General features: G+C 37.2%; 1 protein-coding gene across 1 annotated transcript in view; it reads left to right on the forward strand.

Annotated features, from left to right (window-relative positions):
• Positions 1-5,634: 5,634 nt before the first annotated feature.
• Positions 5,635-19,016, forward strand: part of LOC115663992 (disease resistance protein RPV1-like) — a 73,225-nt gene continuing 59,843 nt past the window's right edge. Inside the window, exons 1-4 of the mRNA XM_056315903.1 lie at positions 5,635-6,562; positions 7,423-8,518; positions 12,813-13,124; positions 13,210-14,706. Of these exons, the coding sequence (XP_056171878.1) occupies positions 5,970-6,562; positions 7,423-8,518; positions 12,813-13,124; positions 13,210-14,619 (3,411 nt within the window). The 5' untranslated portion in view covers positions 5,635-5,969 and the 3' untranslated portion in view covers positions 14,620-14,706. The remainder of the gene's footprint in view (positions 6,563-7,422; positions 8,519-12,812; positions 13,125-13,209; positions 14,707-19,016) is intronic.

Below are 19,016 nucleotides of genomic sequence, written 5' to 3' on the forward strand. Positions count from 1 at the left end.
GTCTTGCAGAATCACCTGCGATCCGATTGTACATCATTGGCCTTGGCCAAACCAAATCCATCACCTTTCCTAAGATCGGCTCACGTTGGCCCAAAATATTCACTCATCGTATCTCGAGATCGGTGTCCCGTTCACTGTCGAGTCCCTGGTCCACGTACCGTTTCCTAGTTAGCCATACCCCATTGGTTAGTATCCCGAGAGTGATCAGCTCTGGGCGAGACTTACTAAAATGAAATGCAAAATATTGTCAATTTTATTGATCTCGGAATTACGTCGAAATTCGGGCTGTTACATCCACTGTAGTGATTCTTATTCAACATTGGCTGCTCGTTGGTTAGTCCAAGAAATAGCGGGCTACAGAAATGCACGGGCACTTTGACCAAAAAAATAAAAAAGAAATGCACGAGCACTCTTTCTTTTCTTTTTTTTACACTCCACAATTTCACATATTGACAATTTAGTTTAGATTGTTGATATACAAATGGCATTGATAATTCTTTTAGCTTGCATTGTTACAAGTGGATATCATAATAAAGCTTCTTTCTATTGTAAAACGAAGTAATTCATGCATTGAATTTTTAACATTTCACTTAATTCTTGATGCAAATCTTTTGACTAGAGTTGATTCAATATCTGAAGAGCATGGTTTTATTGAGTAACTAAATAAAAAGAATGCATTAAATAATATCTAAATGAATGGACTCACTATTGAACATACAAATTGCTTCGCATCTTGCACCAACCAAGTTGAATAACAATATTAACAAGTTTAAATATATTTTGAATGGAAAGTACGACCTAAAGATTGCTACCCCTCGTTATTTAATAGGAATAGATTTATATTAAATGAAGTGTTGCGTGGGAATAATACGCTTAGGTACATATTGGGTGATAAGTAAAACCTATTTAGCATTTGTATTAACATAGTTATCCCTTGTTATTTTAGAGGAACCACATGCATTTATGTTTAAGTATTATATAAAATTAAATTTAATCTAAATGAACTGACCAAGCAAAAATATTTGCCGGAAACAATTGAAAATTTTTATTTAATAATTTGGCTTTGGGTTGCTTAGGAAATTGTGAAATCACTGATTTTGATTAAGTGCTTAATTGGTAATTTGACAATTAAGCATAAAGAAGAGTAGTGGGCCCGGCCACTCATTCGAAACAAGAAATGAACAAAAGAACTTTTTCACCGCATAGGATTTGCTTGATTCACTGCCTTTCGTCTTTTGTTGCCCTGATCTAGCAAGATTTTATTTTTCCTCCTCAGCGCTCACACCCTGCACTTCCTTGTTGTCCTTCCTTACCCAGTTATCAATAGGTTCATATTAATCATCATCATCATCATAAACACCTAATTTTCACCTAAGGTTTGACCAAGATTGACCGGTTTTCATCTATCTTGGAGAGTATGCTCCTCTCAAATCCAAGGATGTTTAGCTTGAGAAATACTACGTTTGACCCCTTTTTCTTGTGTCACTTTTTTTTGGAGGGATGGGACATTTTGATACATGCTGCCTTGTGCACTTTAGAAATGTTCAAGATAAAATTAAATTCCATATCTCTACATCAATATTGATATATTTGGCTCCATCTTTTTATCAATTGGCAAATGGCTAACTTGGATATATTTTCATTAATTTATATAATTATGGAATAATTAAGCTGGTCGTCTATTGGTTTTTGTGCCTAGTGCTTAACGCTGTGGCGGACTTGAGCCAATATGTTTTTCCCAAGGCGTGTTGACCTAGAATAAAAGTAGTTTTCCAAGTAATTACGTGGTGCACGCTTATGTTGACTTGGAATTCTTCTTGCCCCAAGACAAAGAAAAATATTGGGCGGTGGATGGGGCCACGTATGTGTGAGAGATACAAGGTGATGAATTTTTCGTATTAATTATTACAATATTTTGTATTGAAAAAAAAATTAATCTCTTAAATATTTTATTCATCGTATGAATTATTTTGCAAATCAGCACTTGTCAATTGTAATTTCTTCTTCCAACTAATTTCATTTTTTTGACAAACCGGGTGTATTATAGAGTTGAGCACTCCTAAATAGTAGCTTCAATGTTTTTTGTTTTTAATGGAGATGCATTAACTACGAGGAGCACTCCTAAATAGATTCATATTAATCACCATCATATATACCTAATTCGTATAAAGGCTTGATCACTACGTAGTTGCTCTTTCAAAGGAATAGGTCCTGATCCTAGGACCGAAGACGAGATGCTATGATCATCGCTGATATCAATGCATCCATCACTCCCGAACTCGCAGGTGATTTTGAGGAGGGTGGCTCGTCGGCTGCCAAGAATGACCACGGGCATGGTTTAGCGTTCTGCAGGCAGGTGAGTGAAAGGGTGACAACAAGGGGATGATCAAGGATTTGGAGCGGGAAAGATAAGAAATGTGCAAAGGTCAAGGAAGGAACTAGAAAGACTTGTCGTGGAGTTGAAAAGTCTGACATAAAAAAGAAATTAAACAAGAGGAAAGACAAAAATACGGAGCAGTGATGTTTTTCAAAGTGATCTTCACCTTAAAAATCGTGTAGTAAGGGCCATAGAAATATTTACCCTCTTATCAGTCCTTCTGCAACATTGGCTGCTCTCAAATAATAAAATTTATCAGTGGTCGATGATGCATCAGCAGCATGTTTCTTGTCATGCATTGCAAGTCGCTGTCCATGTCCCATCATATATATTTAGTGAATCGTCCCCCTATATCTGCCCATTGTATTCATTTACTGGCACGGTAGTGGGTTCCATCTATTTTCTCTTCTTCCCCGAGCTTTTGAGCTGACGATGGAAGCTCAATTTCAATTAAAACAGAAGAATGCTTCAAAAATCTGCGACGGGACTCTTAGGCTCCGGATTAGTAAACAAAAGCCTTACGAAGTATAGTCAAAGCTAAAGCTATTGAAAAACAAATCTCATCTTTCATTAACCTTCATTCAAATATAAGATAAGCGATTGTTGATAATGTAACTGAAATGAAGTTTACCGGTTTGATACAATAATATTTGACAGAGTGAGAAGGAGTAAATTCTTAAGTGACATCAAGAGCTTAAATATACTCAACAAAAATAACTTTTCTGATGGAAAATAAATTAAAAAAAGAAGAAGAAAGTTCAACGGTGCAAGCGGTGGACTAAAGCGTGCCCAACATCACTGTGTATGTTTCTCTCTCTCGTCCAAGTCTCTCTCTCTCCACTTTTCATCTTCCACTTGTCCACGGAGACCAATACAGCAATTGTCTTTCATTTTTGGTTTTATTTTCTTTTTCATTGCTTCTGCATCGAAACTTGCTCACATGTTTTCTACTTCCTGAGCAAGATCGCCTTGGATTCTCCCGCGCATTGAAACTTCCACCAGATGAAGGCAGCGACAATAAATGCATGCTTAGTGGTCTCGGTCAATGAATTACAAATTTATATCTAGCTTGGTAAATTTTAATTATTGGTGCATGCTAACTGATTGGATTAAATTGGATTAAAAAAAACCGTTTGGATTAGATAAATCAAACCAATAAGAAATATATATAATAAAGTAAAAGCAAAAATGCATTTTTGATTTAGTTATGAGATTTGAAGGAGAAATCAAGGCAGAAATAGAGCAAAAAAGAAATTCTTTTCATTGTACTCGGGTACAAAATAAATAAATAAATAAATATAGTGCATGTTGATAATTTTTTATAATCCTCGAAAATTTCAGTATTGAAATGAAGTTTATCGGTTCAATAATACAATATTTAATAGGCTCAAAGTGAGAAGGGTAAATTTTTAAGTAGAATTAAGAGCATAAATATATTCAACAAAAATACCTTTTCTGATGGAAAATAAATTAACAAAAGAAAAAGGAAAGTTCAACGGTGCAAGCAGTGGACTAAGCGTGCCCTCTTCATTGTCCTACGCTTTGTTTGTTTTTATCTGTTCTGAGCACTTGTGTGGAAATTATTGGACCGGACGAATCTCTGTCTCTCTTTCTCTCTCTCTCTCCGCACTTTACATCTTCTCCTGCAACCCATGTGACAGTCTCGTCCCAAGTCTCTCTCCACTTTTATGTGTACTGAAATTTTGACAGACCTCGTCTATTATCTTTGGATTCTCCTGTGCATTGAGATTCCAGCCGCGTGAAGGCAACGACTCTAAGCCCGTCGTAGCTTGACAAGGTTGAATTATTGGTGCGATTCTGGTTTGCCTACTGGCTCCATTATGTAACTCAAGCTTGAATTATTGGTGTGCTTGTCAATTGTAATTTCTTCTTCCAACTAATTTCATTTTTTGACAAATCAGGTATATTATAGAGTTGAGCACTCCTAAATAGTAGCTTCAATGTGATTTTTATTTTTAATGGAGATGCATTAACTACGAGGAGCACTCCTAAATAGGTTCCTATTAATGACCACCATATACACCTAATTCGTATTAAGGCTTGACCACTACTTAGTAGCTCTTTCAGAGAAATAGGTCCTGATCCCATGACCGAAGACGAGATTCTATGATCATCGCTGATATCAATGCATCCGTCACTCCCTCGCAGGTGATTTTGAGGAGGGTGGCTCGTCGGCCACCAAGAATGACCACAGGCGTGGGGTTTGGGTTCTGCAGGCATGTGAGGGAAGAAGCGACAACAAGGGGAAGAAAGATCAGGGATTTGGAGCGAGGAAGATAAGAAATGTGCAAAGGTCAAGGAAGGAACTAGAGAGAGAGTTGTCGTCAGAATTGAAAAGTCCGACCTGGAAAAGAAATTAACAAGAGGAAAGACAAAAATATTGAGCATTGATGTTTTTCAAAGTGGTCTCCACCTTAAAAGGCATGTAGTAAGAGCTATAGAAATCAGGATATGAAGCCGCTAGGGTTTTCCTGTTAATTGTCCGAAGGCTTTATATATATGGCAGATTTTAGGATAAGCGATAGTTAATAATACAACGTCTTAGTAGTGAAATGAAGTTTAGAGATTTGATGCGACGACATTTAACATGCTCAAAGTGAGAGGGCTAAATTCCTATATGGGATCAAGGGCATAAAATTTATTCAACAAAATAACTTTTCTTATGGAAAATAAATTAATGAAAAAAGGAAAGTTCAACGGTGCAGCAACCATCCCGAGGCTTTGAATGTATTTATCAATTATGACCACTTGTCCACGGATACCAATACCAGCAATTGTTTTTTATTATTTGGTTTTATGTTTTTTTTCATTGCTTCTGCATCGAAACTTGCTCACATGTTTTCTTCTTCCTGGGCGGGGTCGTCTTAGATTCTTCTGTGCATTGAAACTTCCACCGCATGAAGCCAACGACCATAAACGCATGGTTAGTGGTCCTGGTCCAGGAATTACTTATCTAGCTTGCCAAGTTTGAATTATTGGTGCGTGCCTTAAATCAAACCCATAAATAAATAAATATAAATAATGAAGTAACAGCAAAAGCGAAAAGGCATTTTGATTTATTTCTGAGATTTGATGAGGAAATTAAGGTAGAAACAGAGTAAAAAGGAAATTCTTCTCATTATGCTCGAGTACAAAATGAATATATATATATATATGGTATGTTGATAATTTTTTATGATCCTCGACATGCGTTAACAATCTCAAAGTGAGATGGGCTAAATTTCTAAGTGGGATCAAGAGCTTAAATATATTCAACAAAAATACTTTTTCTAATGGAAAATAAATTAACATAAGAAAAAGGAAAGTTCAACGGTGCAAGCAGTGGACTGAGTTCAACTGAGACTCGCCTTGGATTCTCTTGTGCAATGAGATTTCCGCCACGTGAAGGCCACGGGGTTGACGAGCTTGACTTGTTGGTGCGATTGTGGCTGCCGACTGGTTCCCTTATATAAATCAACTATAAGAGGATGGGCAACAAGAAGGCATTTCCTGTTTCCCGAGAGGCATTCTGGCTTTTTTCTCCGTCAGACTTGAATGCCAAAATCAAGGGCAGAGTAAGAGCAAAGCCAAAATGCATAGTCCCTTTAAGAAGATGAAAACTAGTGCGTGTGGAAATGCAGAAGACGTTGATGCTGGCGCAGCTGGTTCGATGGCCACGCCAATAGAAACTAACAACAGTGCATCTAGTTCATTGACTGCGTCGACTGGAAACAGCTACGAGGTGTTCTTGAGCTTCAGAGGCATAGATACTCGGAAAGGCTTCACCGATCACCTCTACCACGGGCTCCTCAATGCCGGAATTGATGTTTTTAGAGACAATGACGAGCTCCCCCAAGGCGAGAATATCAGACCAGAGCTTTTGGCAGCCATCACGAATAGTAAAATCCTGATCCCCATTCTCTCCGTGAATTATGGTACAAGCAGTTGGTGCCTAGATGAGCTGATTCAAATAATGAAGTGCAAGAATAATAATGGGCACATAGTGTTGCCTATATTTTATAAAGTGAAACCAGCTGACGTGGGACATCAAATCGGGAGTTTTGGAGATGCATTTCATGGGCGTGAGGAGCGTTTGCTCGAGAGGCATTTCGACCCAACGATTTTAGAGAAATGGAAGCAAGCACTCCTTGAAGTCAGCGCCTTGAAAGGATACGAAACCGATGGGTAAAACATTCTCTACTTTTTTTTAATATGTTTGGGTGTTTACTGGTTGTTCTTATTCTCACCTGCTTCATTTTCGTTCTTTCTTTTATATAAAAAAAAAGTAAGATTTTGCTAGCAGTAAGATCCTGCGATGCATGCATTCTATAAGTTATTCTTTTTTTAGTTTTTGCTTTAATGATATCGACCAATCTAATTATAGATTTTATTGATATGATCCCATTCACTTGACTAAGAAGAATTTTTGAATGAATTTTTACTCTTATATCCAAAGATTTTGTAACATTGGGCCATTTCTTTTATCATGTTTATAGTGTACGTTACATTATGTAAAAGTTCACAAATAAGGAGAAACTCCCTCAGTTGTATTCAGGTAGTTCACTACATATCACTTCAAACAATTCCCTCAATTTCTCTTGCATCAGAAGTAATGTCATATTTATTGAACGATGGTTGGACCCTGGTACATGCTGGCTTATTGGACTTCTTATTCAAACGCTCTAGAAAAATTTCAAAGTCACATCCTATCATCCACGTCATCCTTGATAGCTTTAACTAACAAGAAGTTTAAATTTTGATTCAAATTTATAACATCTTCATTTCAAAATTCGTTAGTGATATCCTCAAGTTTCTTCCGGCTCGAAAATTATGTCAAAGTAATAATGGATTAGGGCACGCCATGCAGAGCAGCCACCAACATTTCTCGCTTTAGTCTTAGCATGTAAGATAATACATGGAGTTGTGACCAAAGCAATTTTTTAAGTTTTTTAATTTATCCCCAAATTTGTTTATTATTGTGTTCTCAGTAGATAAATAACATGAAATGGCTATTGCCACATGTTTGAACTTGTCACATTTGATAGGTATGAAGGAGAATTGGTGAAATCGATCGTCCAAAAAGTGTTGAGCAAGCTAAAGAAAGAGTTTGCGTTGGTTATTCCTGAAAATTTGGTCGGAACCGATGGTCATGTGAAGGAGGTTATGAAATTTGTAGATAATAATTCTAGTGCTACCCTATTTATTGGAATCCATGGAATGGGAGGCATTGGTAAGACAACTCTTGCTAAAACCATCTACAACAAGCTCTCCGATCAGTTTAAGTATCGTAGCTTCATTGCAGATATTAGGGAATCATGTCAGCGTAATGGACTTGAGTACTTGCAGAATCAACTAATCTCTGACATATTGAACCAAAAGAATCAAATTTCTAATAAGGATGACGGGACTAAGTTCATCTCATCTAAGTTCAAAGATAAGAAAGTTCTTGTTCTTCTTGATGATATGGATGATGTTGATCAGCTGAAGGCTTTGGCTGGAAATCATAATTGGTTTTCTTCCGGAAGTAGGATCCTTATAACCACTAGAAAAATTAGTGTTCTTGACAATGAACGGGTGGACTTCAAATATGAACATGAGGTAATGGATGAGAAGCATTCTATGATTTTGTTTAGTAGACATGCATTTCGAAGGAATTCTCCTCCAAGTGAATTTGAGGACCTTGCTCATGGTGTTGTAACTACCACTGGAGGCCTTCCCTTATCTCTTGAGGTTTTAGGTTCATTTTTGTGCGGAAAAAAGCCAGCATTATGGAGAGGTACAATAGACAAGTTAAAAAAAGTCCCTCATAAGAAAGTGCGAGAAAAGTTAAGGATAAGTTATGAAGAATTAGATTATGGACAAAAACAAATATTTTTGGATATTGCTTGTTGTTTTATTGGCACTGACAAACGAATCGCATCCTATATGTGGGATGCCTGTGGCTTTTACCCAGAAGAGGGAATTGAAGTATTGATATTCATGTCATTAATAAAAATTGGAGATCATCATAAGTTTATAATGCATGACCAACTGAGAGATCTTGGGAGGGAAATAGTTCGCGAGGAAAACCAACAGCAGCCTCATTACCGTAGCAGATTGTGGGATTCCAAGGAAGTCCTGAAAGTGCTAAACGAAAATAAGGTATTGTTTGTCCTCTACTTGTTGCTTGCTCTAGCGAACAGAGAACTTATACTATGATTGCCCTCGAATGTTTCATTGACATGATTAGAAAGTAGGGAAGTTTCTCTCTCTTAACAAGTATTGTAGTGTTATCTGAGACTTTTCTTAAATTGCATATTATGAAAAGATCTTGAACTTCAATAATTGCTTCATTTGCATCTTCGACACAGACATTACATAACTTGACTATGCTACTATAAACCATAAGTACTCAGGATATATAAATCATAGAATTATAATCTCTTGATGTTAAAATTAATATAATACGACTCACGATGCCCGCATTTCTCATGAAATTTTAGTATTTATTCCATAATGGAGAATGGAAGGGATACTTATTTTATGTTATATTATGTTAGGAATTCCATTTACCAATATTCATAGCTAGGACAAGGACTGATTTAAAACTTACCGAATAAGATAGGAACATAAATCCCTTATACATAATATAAATGCGCGTCTATATATATATAATATCAAGCGTATTTTATGCAACGACTATTCACTACAAAAAAAACTGGATTTTGCCACGAAAATTTACGACGAAAAAATTTTCGTCGCAAATTTGCAACAAATTTTCCAACGAAAAGTAAAATTCGTCGGAAATTAGCGACGAAAAATTTTTCGTCGCAAAATTCGTTGGAAATTTCCAACGAAAAATTTTTCGTCGCAAAATTCGTTGGAAATTAGCGACGAAAAATTTTTCGTTGGAAATTTCCAACGAATTTTGCGACGAAAATTTTTTTGTTGGAAATTTCCAACGAATTTTGCGACAAATTCAAAAAAACCCGGTATTGTTCAGCATTTTTTTAATTCGTGGGAAAATTCGTTGGGAATTTCCAATGAATTTTACAACGAAAATTGTACACACTGAAATAATTGCCCGGAAAATTGAAATTCGTGGGAAAATTTGTTGGAAATTTCCCATGAATTTTGCAACGAATTTGAAAGATGCCACATGTACTAATTTTGTCGCAAAATTCGTTGGAAATTTCCAACGAATTTTCCCACGAATTTAAAAAATGCCGAATAATACCGGGTTTTTTTGAATTCGTCGCAAAATTCGTTGTAAATTTCCAACGAAAAATTTTTCGTCGCAAAATTCGTTGGATATTAGCGACGAAAAATTTTTCGTTGGAAATTTCCAACGAATTCAAAAAAATTAGCAACGGCGAGCGTTCTAGGCGAGCTCGAGCTCGCCCATATCTAGCCAAGTTCTGGGCAACCTTGAGCTCGCCGGCCATGGCGAGCTCGGCCCTCGCCATGGCCGGCGAGGCCCAGCCTCATTGCCGGCGAGCTCGAGGTTGCCCAGATTTGGGCAAGCTAGAGCTCGCCCGCCATGGCGAAGCCCAGCCTCGTCGCCGGCGAGGGCCGAGCTCGCCGGCCATGGCGAGCTCGGCCCTCGCCGGCGACGAGTCCGGGCCTTGTCGGCCATGGCGAGGGCCGAGCTCACCATGGCCGGCCGAGCTCAAGTTCGCAAAGATCCGGGTGACCTCGAGCTCGCCGGCGGCGAGTCTGGCCCTCTCCCGCACGATTTTTGTCACGATGAAACTAATTATGCCACGATTTTTTGAAAAAAAAAAATTTTGCCACATTTTTGCAACGAATAATTAGGGACGAATTTTGCGACGAAAAAATTTCGTCAGAAATTACCAACGAAATTTATATTTTTTGTCTGAAAAATTTGCGACGACGAATTTTTGTTCGACGGAAATTTCATTGGATTTCCAAATTTTTTGTTGGAAAAAGGTTGTTTTTTGTAGTGTTTCCAACGAATTTAGCCACGAATTTTCCAACGAAAAAAATTTCGTCGCAAACTTCCAACGAAAATTGAAATTTTTCGTTGGAAAAATTTGCAATGAAGAATTACCAACGAATTTTTTTTCGTTGGAAATTCGTTTTCCAACGAATTTTTCCGAATTTTGCGTTGGAAATTTCGTTGGAAAAAAGATGTTCTTTTGTAGTGATTTAAAAGAGAAATGTTTTAATTTTTCTTCATAAAAAGTCCAAGAGATAAATATTCAAATTCTATTTTGTATAATTAAGTATGTGATTGTATTGCATTTGTGAAGTTAATCATAATTTTGACTCCACTACTTTTAATCCATCATTTGGGCTGACTCAAGTTGTTGCTCAAAAGACTAGCACTTATTTACGATCTCAACGGGCGACCCATGTATAATCTCATGATCCAATTCATATATCAACAAATTCAAAGCCAATGTCTATTTATTACGTCTTTCGTACTACATGATTAAATAAACTAAACTAACCAAAAGAAAAATGAATATGCTGTACATTTTATATACAAGTAAAATGGTATATCTAAATTTTACAACTAAAACGGTACATTTTTATATAATTATTTTAGTATTTTTGCATAACTCCATTTCGCTCTTCATCCACGGTACTATCTTACAAAGAAGCCCAGCCTTTTGCATATGGGATGAAAATAACATTACCTTTCAAACTCATCTTGTTACTCATGGGACAAAAATGACACCCGCCATCAATTCTTCCTACTCTCACTTTGAATTGCCCCACATCATCCTACATAGCTCATTGTGCGAACATAAACAATGAACCACCTTAATCATGACCACAAATGACTTCTTCTTTTTTTACAAAAAGCCGGAAATTTTGTAAGAAAGATCATAAACAAAGTTTGTTAACAGGATTATAAAATAAAACACTACGTCTTTTTTGGTGTGGGTTAACATGGCTCATTGTATCCATTAGGACCGTGACCAATGTAAGGGTATCACGGCGATTTAACCATGATAATGGATGAAATTTGTAATAGGTGTTGGTTTTGTTTTACAGTTAAATAGTTGAGCTATTTTTATTATGTTTGAAAGGTTTGTTATTTTTGTCGCGGATGCCGAAGGTTAGGCTTTATAGACTTTTGAAAGGTTTTGCTACTTTTATCCCAAGTACAAAAAGGTCGGGCTTATTTCCGGGATTTGGCCAAACTCTAGCTATCGATTTTTGAAGGTGAAAAAAGTTACAAATCACACAAAGAAATCTTGAAGATAGATAGGGTATATTGATATTTTGAGAGGGAAGTTTATGGGGGAATGACTAATGTGAGTAGATTACTTCCGTTGAAGATTTCTTCCTTTTTTTTTCTTTTTAAGTTACTCTTCTCTTGGATTCCTTTTAGGTGTTGAGATCTAATTCCTTTCCAAATTATTATGTCAATCACCTATGAGTATCCAGGAAATTTTGTACAGCATTGTGAATTACAATAACAAAATTTTTTGTTCGGAGAAACTTATATGGAAATCCATGAACTTTCTGTTTTTCTTCTTGATTTCTTATGCCTAAGTGATTTTTTTTTTCTTGTGAAAGCTTACTACACATTTGGTTCTTAGGAAGAACTATTCTATTTCCAATCTATTCCAATAAAGCAATTAGTCCTTCATTTTGTTCAAAAATAGATTAGAAACTACTAATTTTTCCCAATCAGAAATAGTTATTCCTGGGGGGCCAAGGAAAAGCTATTCCATGTAGGCTTGTAGCCAAGAGGAGCTTCAATTTTCACATTGCAAAAATGCTTTGCACTTTCAACAATTAATTATTTTGATATACATCAAAGTTGTTGGGGTCTGTTTATTATATTTATTATACTTGAGTTACTCAATTATTTATGATTATGATTATATCAGATTGTAATCTATAGTTAAACTTAAATTAATGATAAAATAATAAGCTATAGAGAGTATTAATATAACTAATAAGTTGTTTATGATTATGAATATATCAAAATGTAATCTATTGCTTAACTAAAATTTATGATAAAATAATAATTTGTAGAGAATATTAATATAACTAATATTATTGTCATAGTTATTTATATATATTTATATTAGAATTGATCAAATCAAAATTTTGGTTTTGCACATTGCAATTTGATCAAATTTCGCGCATTGCACGCATGTCCCAACTAGTATGGTAATGAAGCTACGGCACCGGAAAGAAGAAGATTACAACTTGTAAAGTTTTTACTCTATATGAGGCATTACGTCATAATTCTTTTTAAGACCCCGAATGCTAATGGCCGAATTTATAATGGAAGTTGACATCCTTCGCTTTGTTGGCCCTTATAAATATTGTTTATTGGCGTAAAGAATTGATGTCTTCACATTCCTAGTCTCTTGAACTCATTAATGCACGCCAGTAGCAATATGAACAAATAATATTTAGATTACTTTAGCTGGATATAGCATTAATGGACGCTGATTCTTGCTTATAGGGAACAGAAAAGATTGAGGCGATTATTTTGAGTAAAGGCAGCTTAGAAGGCTCCAACAAAATGGCTGAGCGAGATGGCGACATTTACACAGCAAAACAATTCAAGAATTTGACGAATCTAAAATTCCTTCACATGGAGGGGGCACAACTTAATGGAGATTTTAAAGACTCAATGGAGGAATTAAAATGGCTTCGATGGCAAAAATGTCCCATGAATTTTGAAGTAAAAAATTTTCTTGTAACGGAATTAGCTGTACTCGAATTGCAAGACACCAAGATAAATGAGAAATGGGAAGGATGGAGTTTTTTCAAGGTAAGAATAAGTCTTTTTTTTTCTTCCTTTTATGCTTTCTTTTGAATTAATCCCTTGACAATCATTATTATTTTTATTTTACCAGATGGCAGAGGGGCTCAAATATCTCAGCCTCACGGGTTGTGAATTCTTGCAAAATACGATCTTCCTCTCCGCTTTTAAGCATTTGGAGGTTCTCATCCTCAGTCAGTGTGACGGACTGCACCAGATCGATCCTTCAATTGGAGACATGAAGGCGCTCCTTCGCTTGGATTTGAAGGAGTGTCGGTTCCTTAGAAAGCTTCCAGCAGAAATAGAGTCTCTGGAGAATCTAGAGATTCTGGATATTTCTGGAACCGGCATAGAAGAATTACCCAAGGGTATTGGGAGGTTGAGAAAGCTCCGAGAGTTATGCGCTCCTTGTTGCAAAGATCTGAAAGGGGAATTGCCGGAGACCATGAGCAATCTTTCTTCCCTACAACGTCTTGATGTTCTTTACTGCGACCAGCTCCAATCGTTGCCGGACGACCTTCCTTCCAGCTTAACAGATTTGGGCGTCACCTGTGGAAGCCGCAAATTGCCCTCACTTTCCCACCTAACCCATCTCAAGCGACTACAAGTTGGTTGTTGCGAAGTTCTGGAGTGCATCAAAGTGCTTCCATCAACACTATCGAAGAATTCAGAATGCTCCCAACCGACAGACATTGAAGAATCAGAATTACCACAATCCCTAAACACTCCCTTCGACTTGGAAATCTTAAAAGTTTGGGTATGTCGATCTATTAAAACAGTGGACGTTTCACAGTTTATCCATCTAAGGACATTAGAGGTCTATGATTGCGAGAATCTAGTTGAAGTTCGAGGTCTTGAACTTGACAAATTGATATATTTGGAAAACTTGTCTGTCGCAAAGTGCAGTTCAATTGAGAGGCTAGACCTTCCAAAATCCGGGAGTTTGAAGAGATTAGATGCTAGATGGTGCAATAAATTAGCCGAAATTCAAGGCCTCGATAGGTTGGAGTTTTTGGAAAGCCTAGATATCTCTTACTGCTTTTCCATTGAGAGGCTGCTCCTTCCAAAATCCAAGAGCCTGAAGAAATTAAATGCTCCATTGTGCACGAAATTAGCCGAAATTCAAGGCCTTGATAGGTTGGAGCTTTTGGAAAGCCTGGATATCTCGATGTGCCTTTCCATTGAGAGGCTGCTCCTTCCAAAATCAGGGAGTTTGAAGAGATTATATGCTGGACGGTGTTGGAAATTAGCCGAAATTCAAGGCCTCGATAGGTTGGAGTTTTTGGAAAGCCTGGTTGTCTCTAAGAACGTTTCAATTAAAAGGCTAGACCTTCCAAAATCCGGGAGGCTGAAGATATTAGATGCTTATGCATGCAAAAACTTAGCCGAAATTCAAGGCCTCGATAGGTTGGAGTTTTTGGAAGAACTGAGGATCGGTGGATGCGGGTCACTCAAAACAATTCCAGAATTATTTGGAGTGCGGATTTATCGAAATTACGAGTGAAAGTCAATTGGATATCCATTTCGGTCAACCGTGTGAGTAATATACTGGAAATGGTCCATATTTTCTAACTAAGGGTACATAAAGCAGGTAAGTTACCTTTGCTCTTTTGAGATCTACCACCCAATTTTCATTTGTATTTCCTGGTTGACAGTGTCATGATTGTATCCTTACTTGGATTCAAGGTATTCGGGGGAGATGTTCATGGAAGTCAATGTGTGCTTTGGCAATATGATTCTGCTTATCATGCCAGCAACGAAAATAGAAGAAAAGGCTTTCTAAGCACATCATTTGTCATTAGTCTTCGGGTAGGATCCTTCATCCTATGCAGAAAAATAAAGATTCTCAACGTTTGATTGATTCTGGAATGTTGGAGGTACTGAATAAAAACTGATGTATACAGGTATCTGATAGCATGCCAAAGGTTATCGTATAGGCCGAGAAATGCTAAATGAAGGACCCTATATGGCAGTCCTTCTAATGTGAGGTTTTAGTTTGCTTTGCACTCATCATGCAGTTCGTGACTGCATGTTTCTAAGGTACCCTTACGAGTGAATTTACGGTGCAAAAGGAGCATGTTGACAGGGCATCCCTTAGTATGCATACGCTACTGACTTGGGATAAAATTTGTCCAACCATTATGTTCCACACATTTTACGCTTGCATTGTCTCTGAATCAAATCCGCCTGCAAACTGCATACGGACAGAAATGAAACAAACACCATTCTTCCAAAGAAAGCATCTTGATGTTTGTAGAGTTGGTAAAGCCATCTGTCATATACCTGAACTTTTGAGCCAAGCAAGAAATTAACTAGAATGTCTTTTGACAGAATCAACTGTACTGTGAAATAATCCATTATATTGTGCATAAGCTCTTGTTAGTGCATTTACATGCTAAAAATAAAAAAAAGGAAGCAATTCCATAAGTTTCCTCAGGAAATGTTTCGGTGTCCTATATGCCATTTGAAAACTGTCTTGCATCAATTCTAATGCATGAATAGCACATAATGATGAGAAAAGGATCATACCATGCCCCACAAAAGCAAGCAACTTGTGTTGAATTCACTATTCTAATTTGATCAAGGCTTCTGTGGTTGCTAATGGCAGATGCCCCATTAGTTGGATCCAGAGAGTTCAAAAAGGATATCGAGTTTGACAAACATAGATCCGTAAACTTCAGAGTATTATTAGTAGTTTGGTGATCTTAGTTGCTGGACTGATTTCATCTGACTCACTGGCAGAATTCGGTTATCATTCCATTGCTTGATGTAAATGCTGAAATATCCAAGAGAGCTTTCCCAAGGCTTTTCAAAAAGGAATCAAAATCATCAAAGGTTCTGGAGCTCGATGTTCCAGGAACTTGTCCAAACCCTGACAATACATCCTTGGAATGGTAAAGGTTGTCAGCATATTGTCATCCCACGTTGCCCGTATTATATCTGACAGAAGCTTTTCGGAGCTGAAACTGTCAGCCTCCACTCCTGTAATCAAGTCAGTTTGTCTGTCTCTCTTATTTTCTCTCCAACCTGTTCCTCTTCTACAATATTCTCTGCATACTCTCGGACTCGCTGGCTTCTCAGGTTAAGCTCCCATTCGACGTGCTTTTGCGACCTAATGGGCGGTTGACTTGACTGTTCGGCCTCTGTTTTATGATATTTATTTGATTTCTAATTGGCAGGTGAAGATGGCGGAGTGGAATCCGGAGAAGGATTTGCTGGCCATAGTCACGGAGGATGAGAAGGTGGTGCTTCATCGCTTCAATTGGCAGAAGCCGTGGACAATTTGAGAAAGTTCTCTTTTTTTCTATTGAGTGTGTTCTTGTCTTCAACGATGGCTTATTGTGCCCTCTAAGTCATTGGCCTTATCTTGTTTTACTTCTTTCGCTTTTCCTAAATGTGTTGCGCTTCCTTCTGGTCCAAATTGCATTCGATGGAGAATTGGTCAAACATAGAGGTAAAGTGCTCGAATGTCTGAACGAGAAGACCACGTTGAACTTAAGGAATTGGTGTTTTACACAAAAATGAAGAGTGAATGATGGTGATACAAGATGAAATTTAGAGATGAATTAGTTGCAAGTAAATAATTCCAAGCTGATATCTGTTGAATGGAGGGACTTTTATTTATAGCAGCGATACATTCCTGTCAACTTCTAGACAAGGTTGGTGCCTTAGGGGATTTTTTTCTATATCTTAACCAATGGTCATTTAGACCAACCGGAAGGGTACCATACTCCTGTTTTGCCAACTTGTTGCCCTTTTCGGTGGACTAGTTAAAGTGTCCATGAAAAATAAAGAACTCGACTTGGAGGGGATGTCATTTATGCTAGATAGTCTAGCTCTGTCAGATGCTGAAATGCTAGATGCCAACATGGAGTTGGCAGGTTTAGCCCATGCAGAATACCATCTCAATGTCGTCAGGCATCTATACAGTTTTCCTTCGATTTCTGTTGGTGACTCACGATGTAATATTACTTCCGGCTCCTCTTCTTGTACTAATTGAGCGTTCCCTACAAGCAGAGATTTAGTATAGTCTGGAAAGTTTCTCACGTTTTGTATTGCTAAAATGTAGAGTCTAGTCTTGAAAGTTTCTCACATTTTGTATTACTTGAAAATTTATCTTCTTCTGATTACAGAGGGCATTTCGTCACATCATTATGCTAGCGTCCTGATGGCAAAGTTGTTGTCTTGGGACTAGAAGACGGTACGTTTTTACTGCATGATGTTGAAGTAAGTTTTCTATGTTATTACTTTAACATTACCATCACTACTTCTCAACTAGAAATTCTTCCTGCAACAATCCTTTATTATCAGAATGTGTTCTTCTCTGATCTCTGTCGGGAAAGATTCTGAATTGCTCAAAAGCTGCACGATGCATGCGAACAGCAAACTTGCTCAACGAACATTTAGCTGCTAATAGAGATGGCAATCCATGTTTGTGGTTCATGTCTGCCAATGTCAAATTAAGTGGACTGATCGATAGGGCAATCTGAGTAGGATATGCTTAACAAATCTTATTAGAGTCCAATAGCCGGCGAGCTACAACGACCCTCGCCGGCCATAGTGATCAAATGCAAATGTTGATCAAGGTCGCTGTAAAGAGCCTTGTGAAAGTCATGATTACTATTGCTTGGAGAAGCCGTAAAGAGCCTTTTCTGATTTATAGTGGTTTAGGTCTTACGATATTATAAAGTCCTCTTACTTTCCCCATAATGAATAACGTCTTACAAGTTGTGTCTTTTGACTTTTTTCATTTACTCAATTCTGTGGACAGTGGTTTTTGTGATTGCTTCATGTTTATAGCTTATTTTAATCTGGTGTTTATTAACTGACTGTTTTTGCTTATACAGGTGACCGATATATATGGAAACTACCTTTCTACTGAAGAAGCTAATGGATCTAAATTGATCAAATAAAGGAGCTTTGCAAGTTATGTTAGATTTAAAGTTTGTTTATGATATTCTTTCTGGAGGTGATTCCACTACAGATGAGGAGTTGTCTAGAAGTTCAAAGCCGAAGTATTCGTTTAGGCAAAAGGATCAAAGACAGAAAAAGTCTGCCATCAGAATGTGAGTGATTTACAATTAAAATTGACTGGATGGACTGAATTGGTATAAATGCAAAATGTTTTATAACTCAATTGGCAAAAAAAAAGTTGATAGGCACAATTGTAATAAGTTTATGACCTTTTTGATAATTTTTTTTTTTTTTCATATATTCATATATCATGTCTTGATATGCTTTTTGTGGTGGGAAACATTATGGAAATTTAAGTGCATCATCATGAAAAAGACGACAAAACCACGTCATGTTTTTTAGAATGTCAATCTATCGATGTTTAAGTTTTTAGACATGACTAGTACCTGATTTGGTTAACAATTCTGTTTAGACTTAACAAAAATTCCATAATTTTGACGTATGGATCTTGAATATGTCTGCCCCTTGCCGCAGGCAGCTTTTGGCTCTAATTAGGTGACAAATACCAAAGAGCAACGCATATGGAGAGACGGAATAAGTTTTTGAGGCATTGGTGACACGAAAAAAAAAAGGCTCGGGATATTGGTGTCATACTAAACAAAATTAAGCTTGGTGGTGGAATTTTCTAAATCCACATAAGCTCTATTTACCTTCAGTTGTCCGCACAAGTCATCACATTGGATTTTTTAATGGCAAATTTGGACGGACCTGTGACAAAAGGCATTGGCATCAATGTGGACATGGGTGAAGATTTTTGGTGGTATTTCTCTGTTTGATAAACTTACTGGTGTCGGACACTAATTCCTCGACAAACCCATTTTGCAATTTGTACATTGAAGCCTGCCAAGCTTTTCCTCGACATCGACACTTACGGACACACAGAGTTAGAACTGTTTGGGTTGTCCTTAAGGGTTCAAGGAACGATTT

The sequence above is a fragment of the Syzygium oleosum genome, unplaced genomic scaffold (assembly GCF_021117445.2).
Source record: "Syzygium oleosum isolate NSW1041296 unplaced genomic scaffold, Sole_v2.1 Sole_v2.11, whole genome shotgun sequence".
NCBI classification, from domain to species: Eukaryota; Viridiplantae; Streptophyta; class Magnoliopsida; order Myrtales; family Myrtaceae; genus Syzygium; species Syzygium oleosum.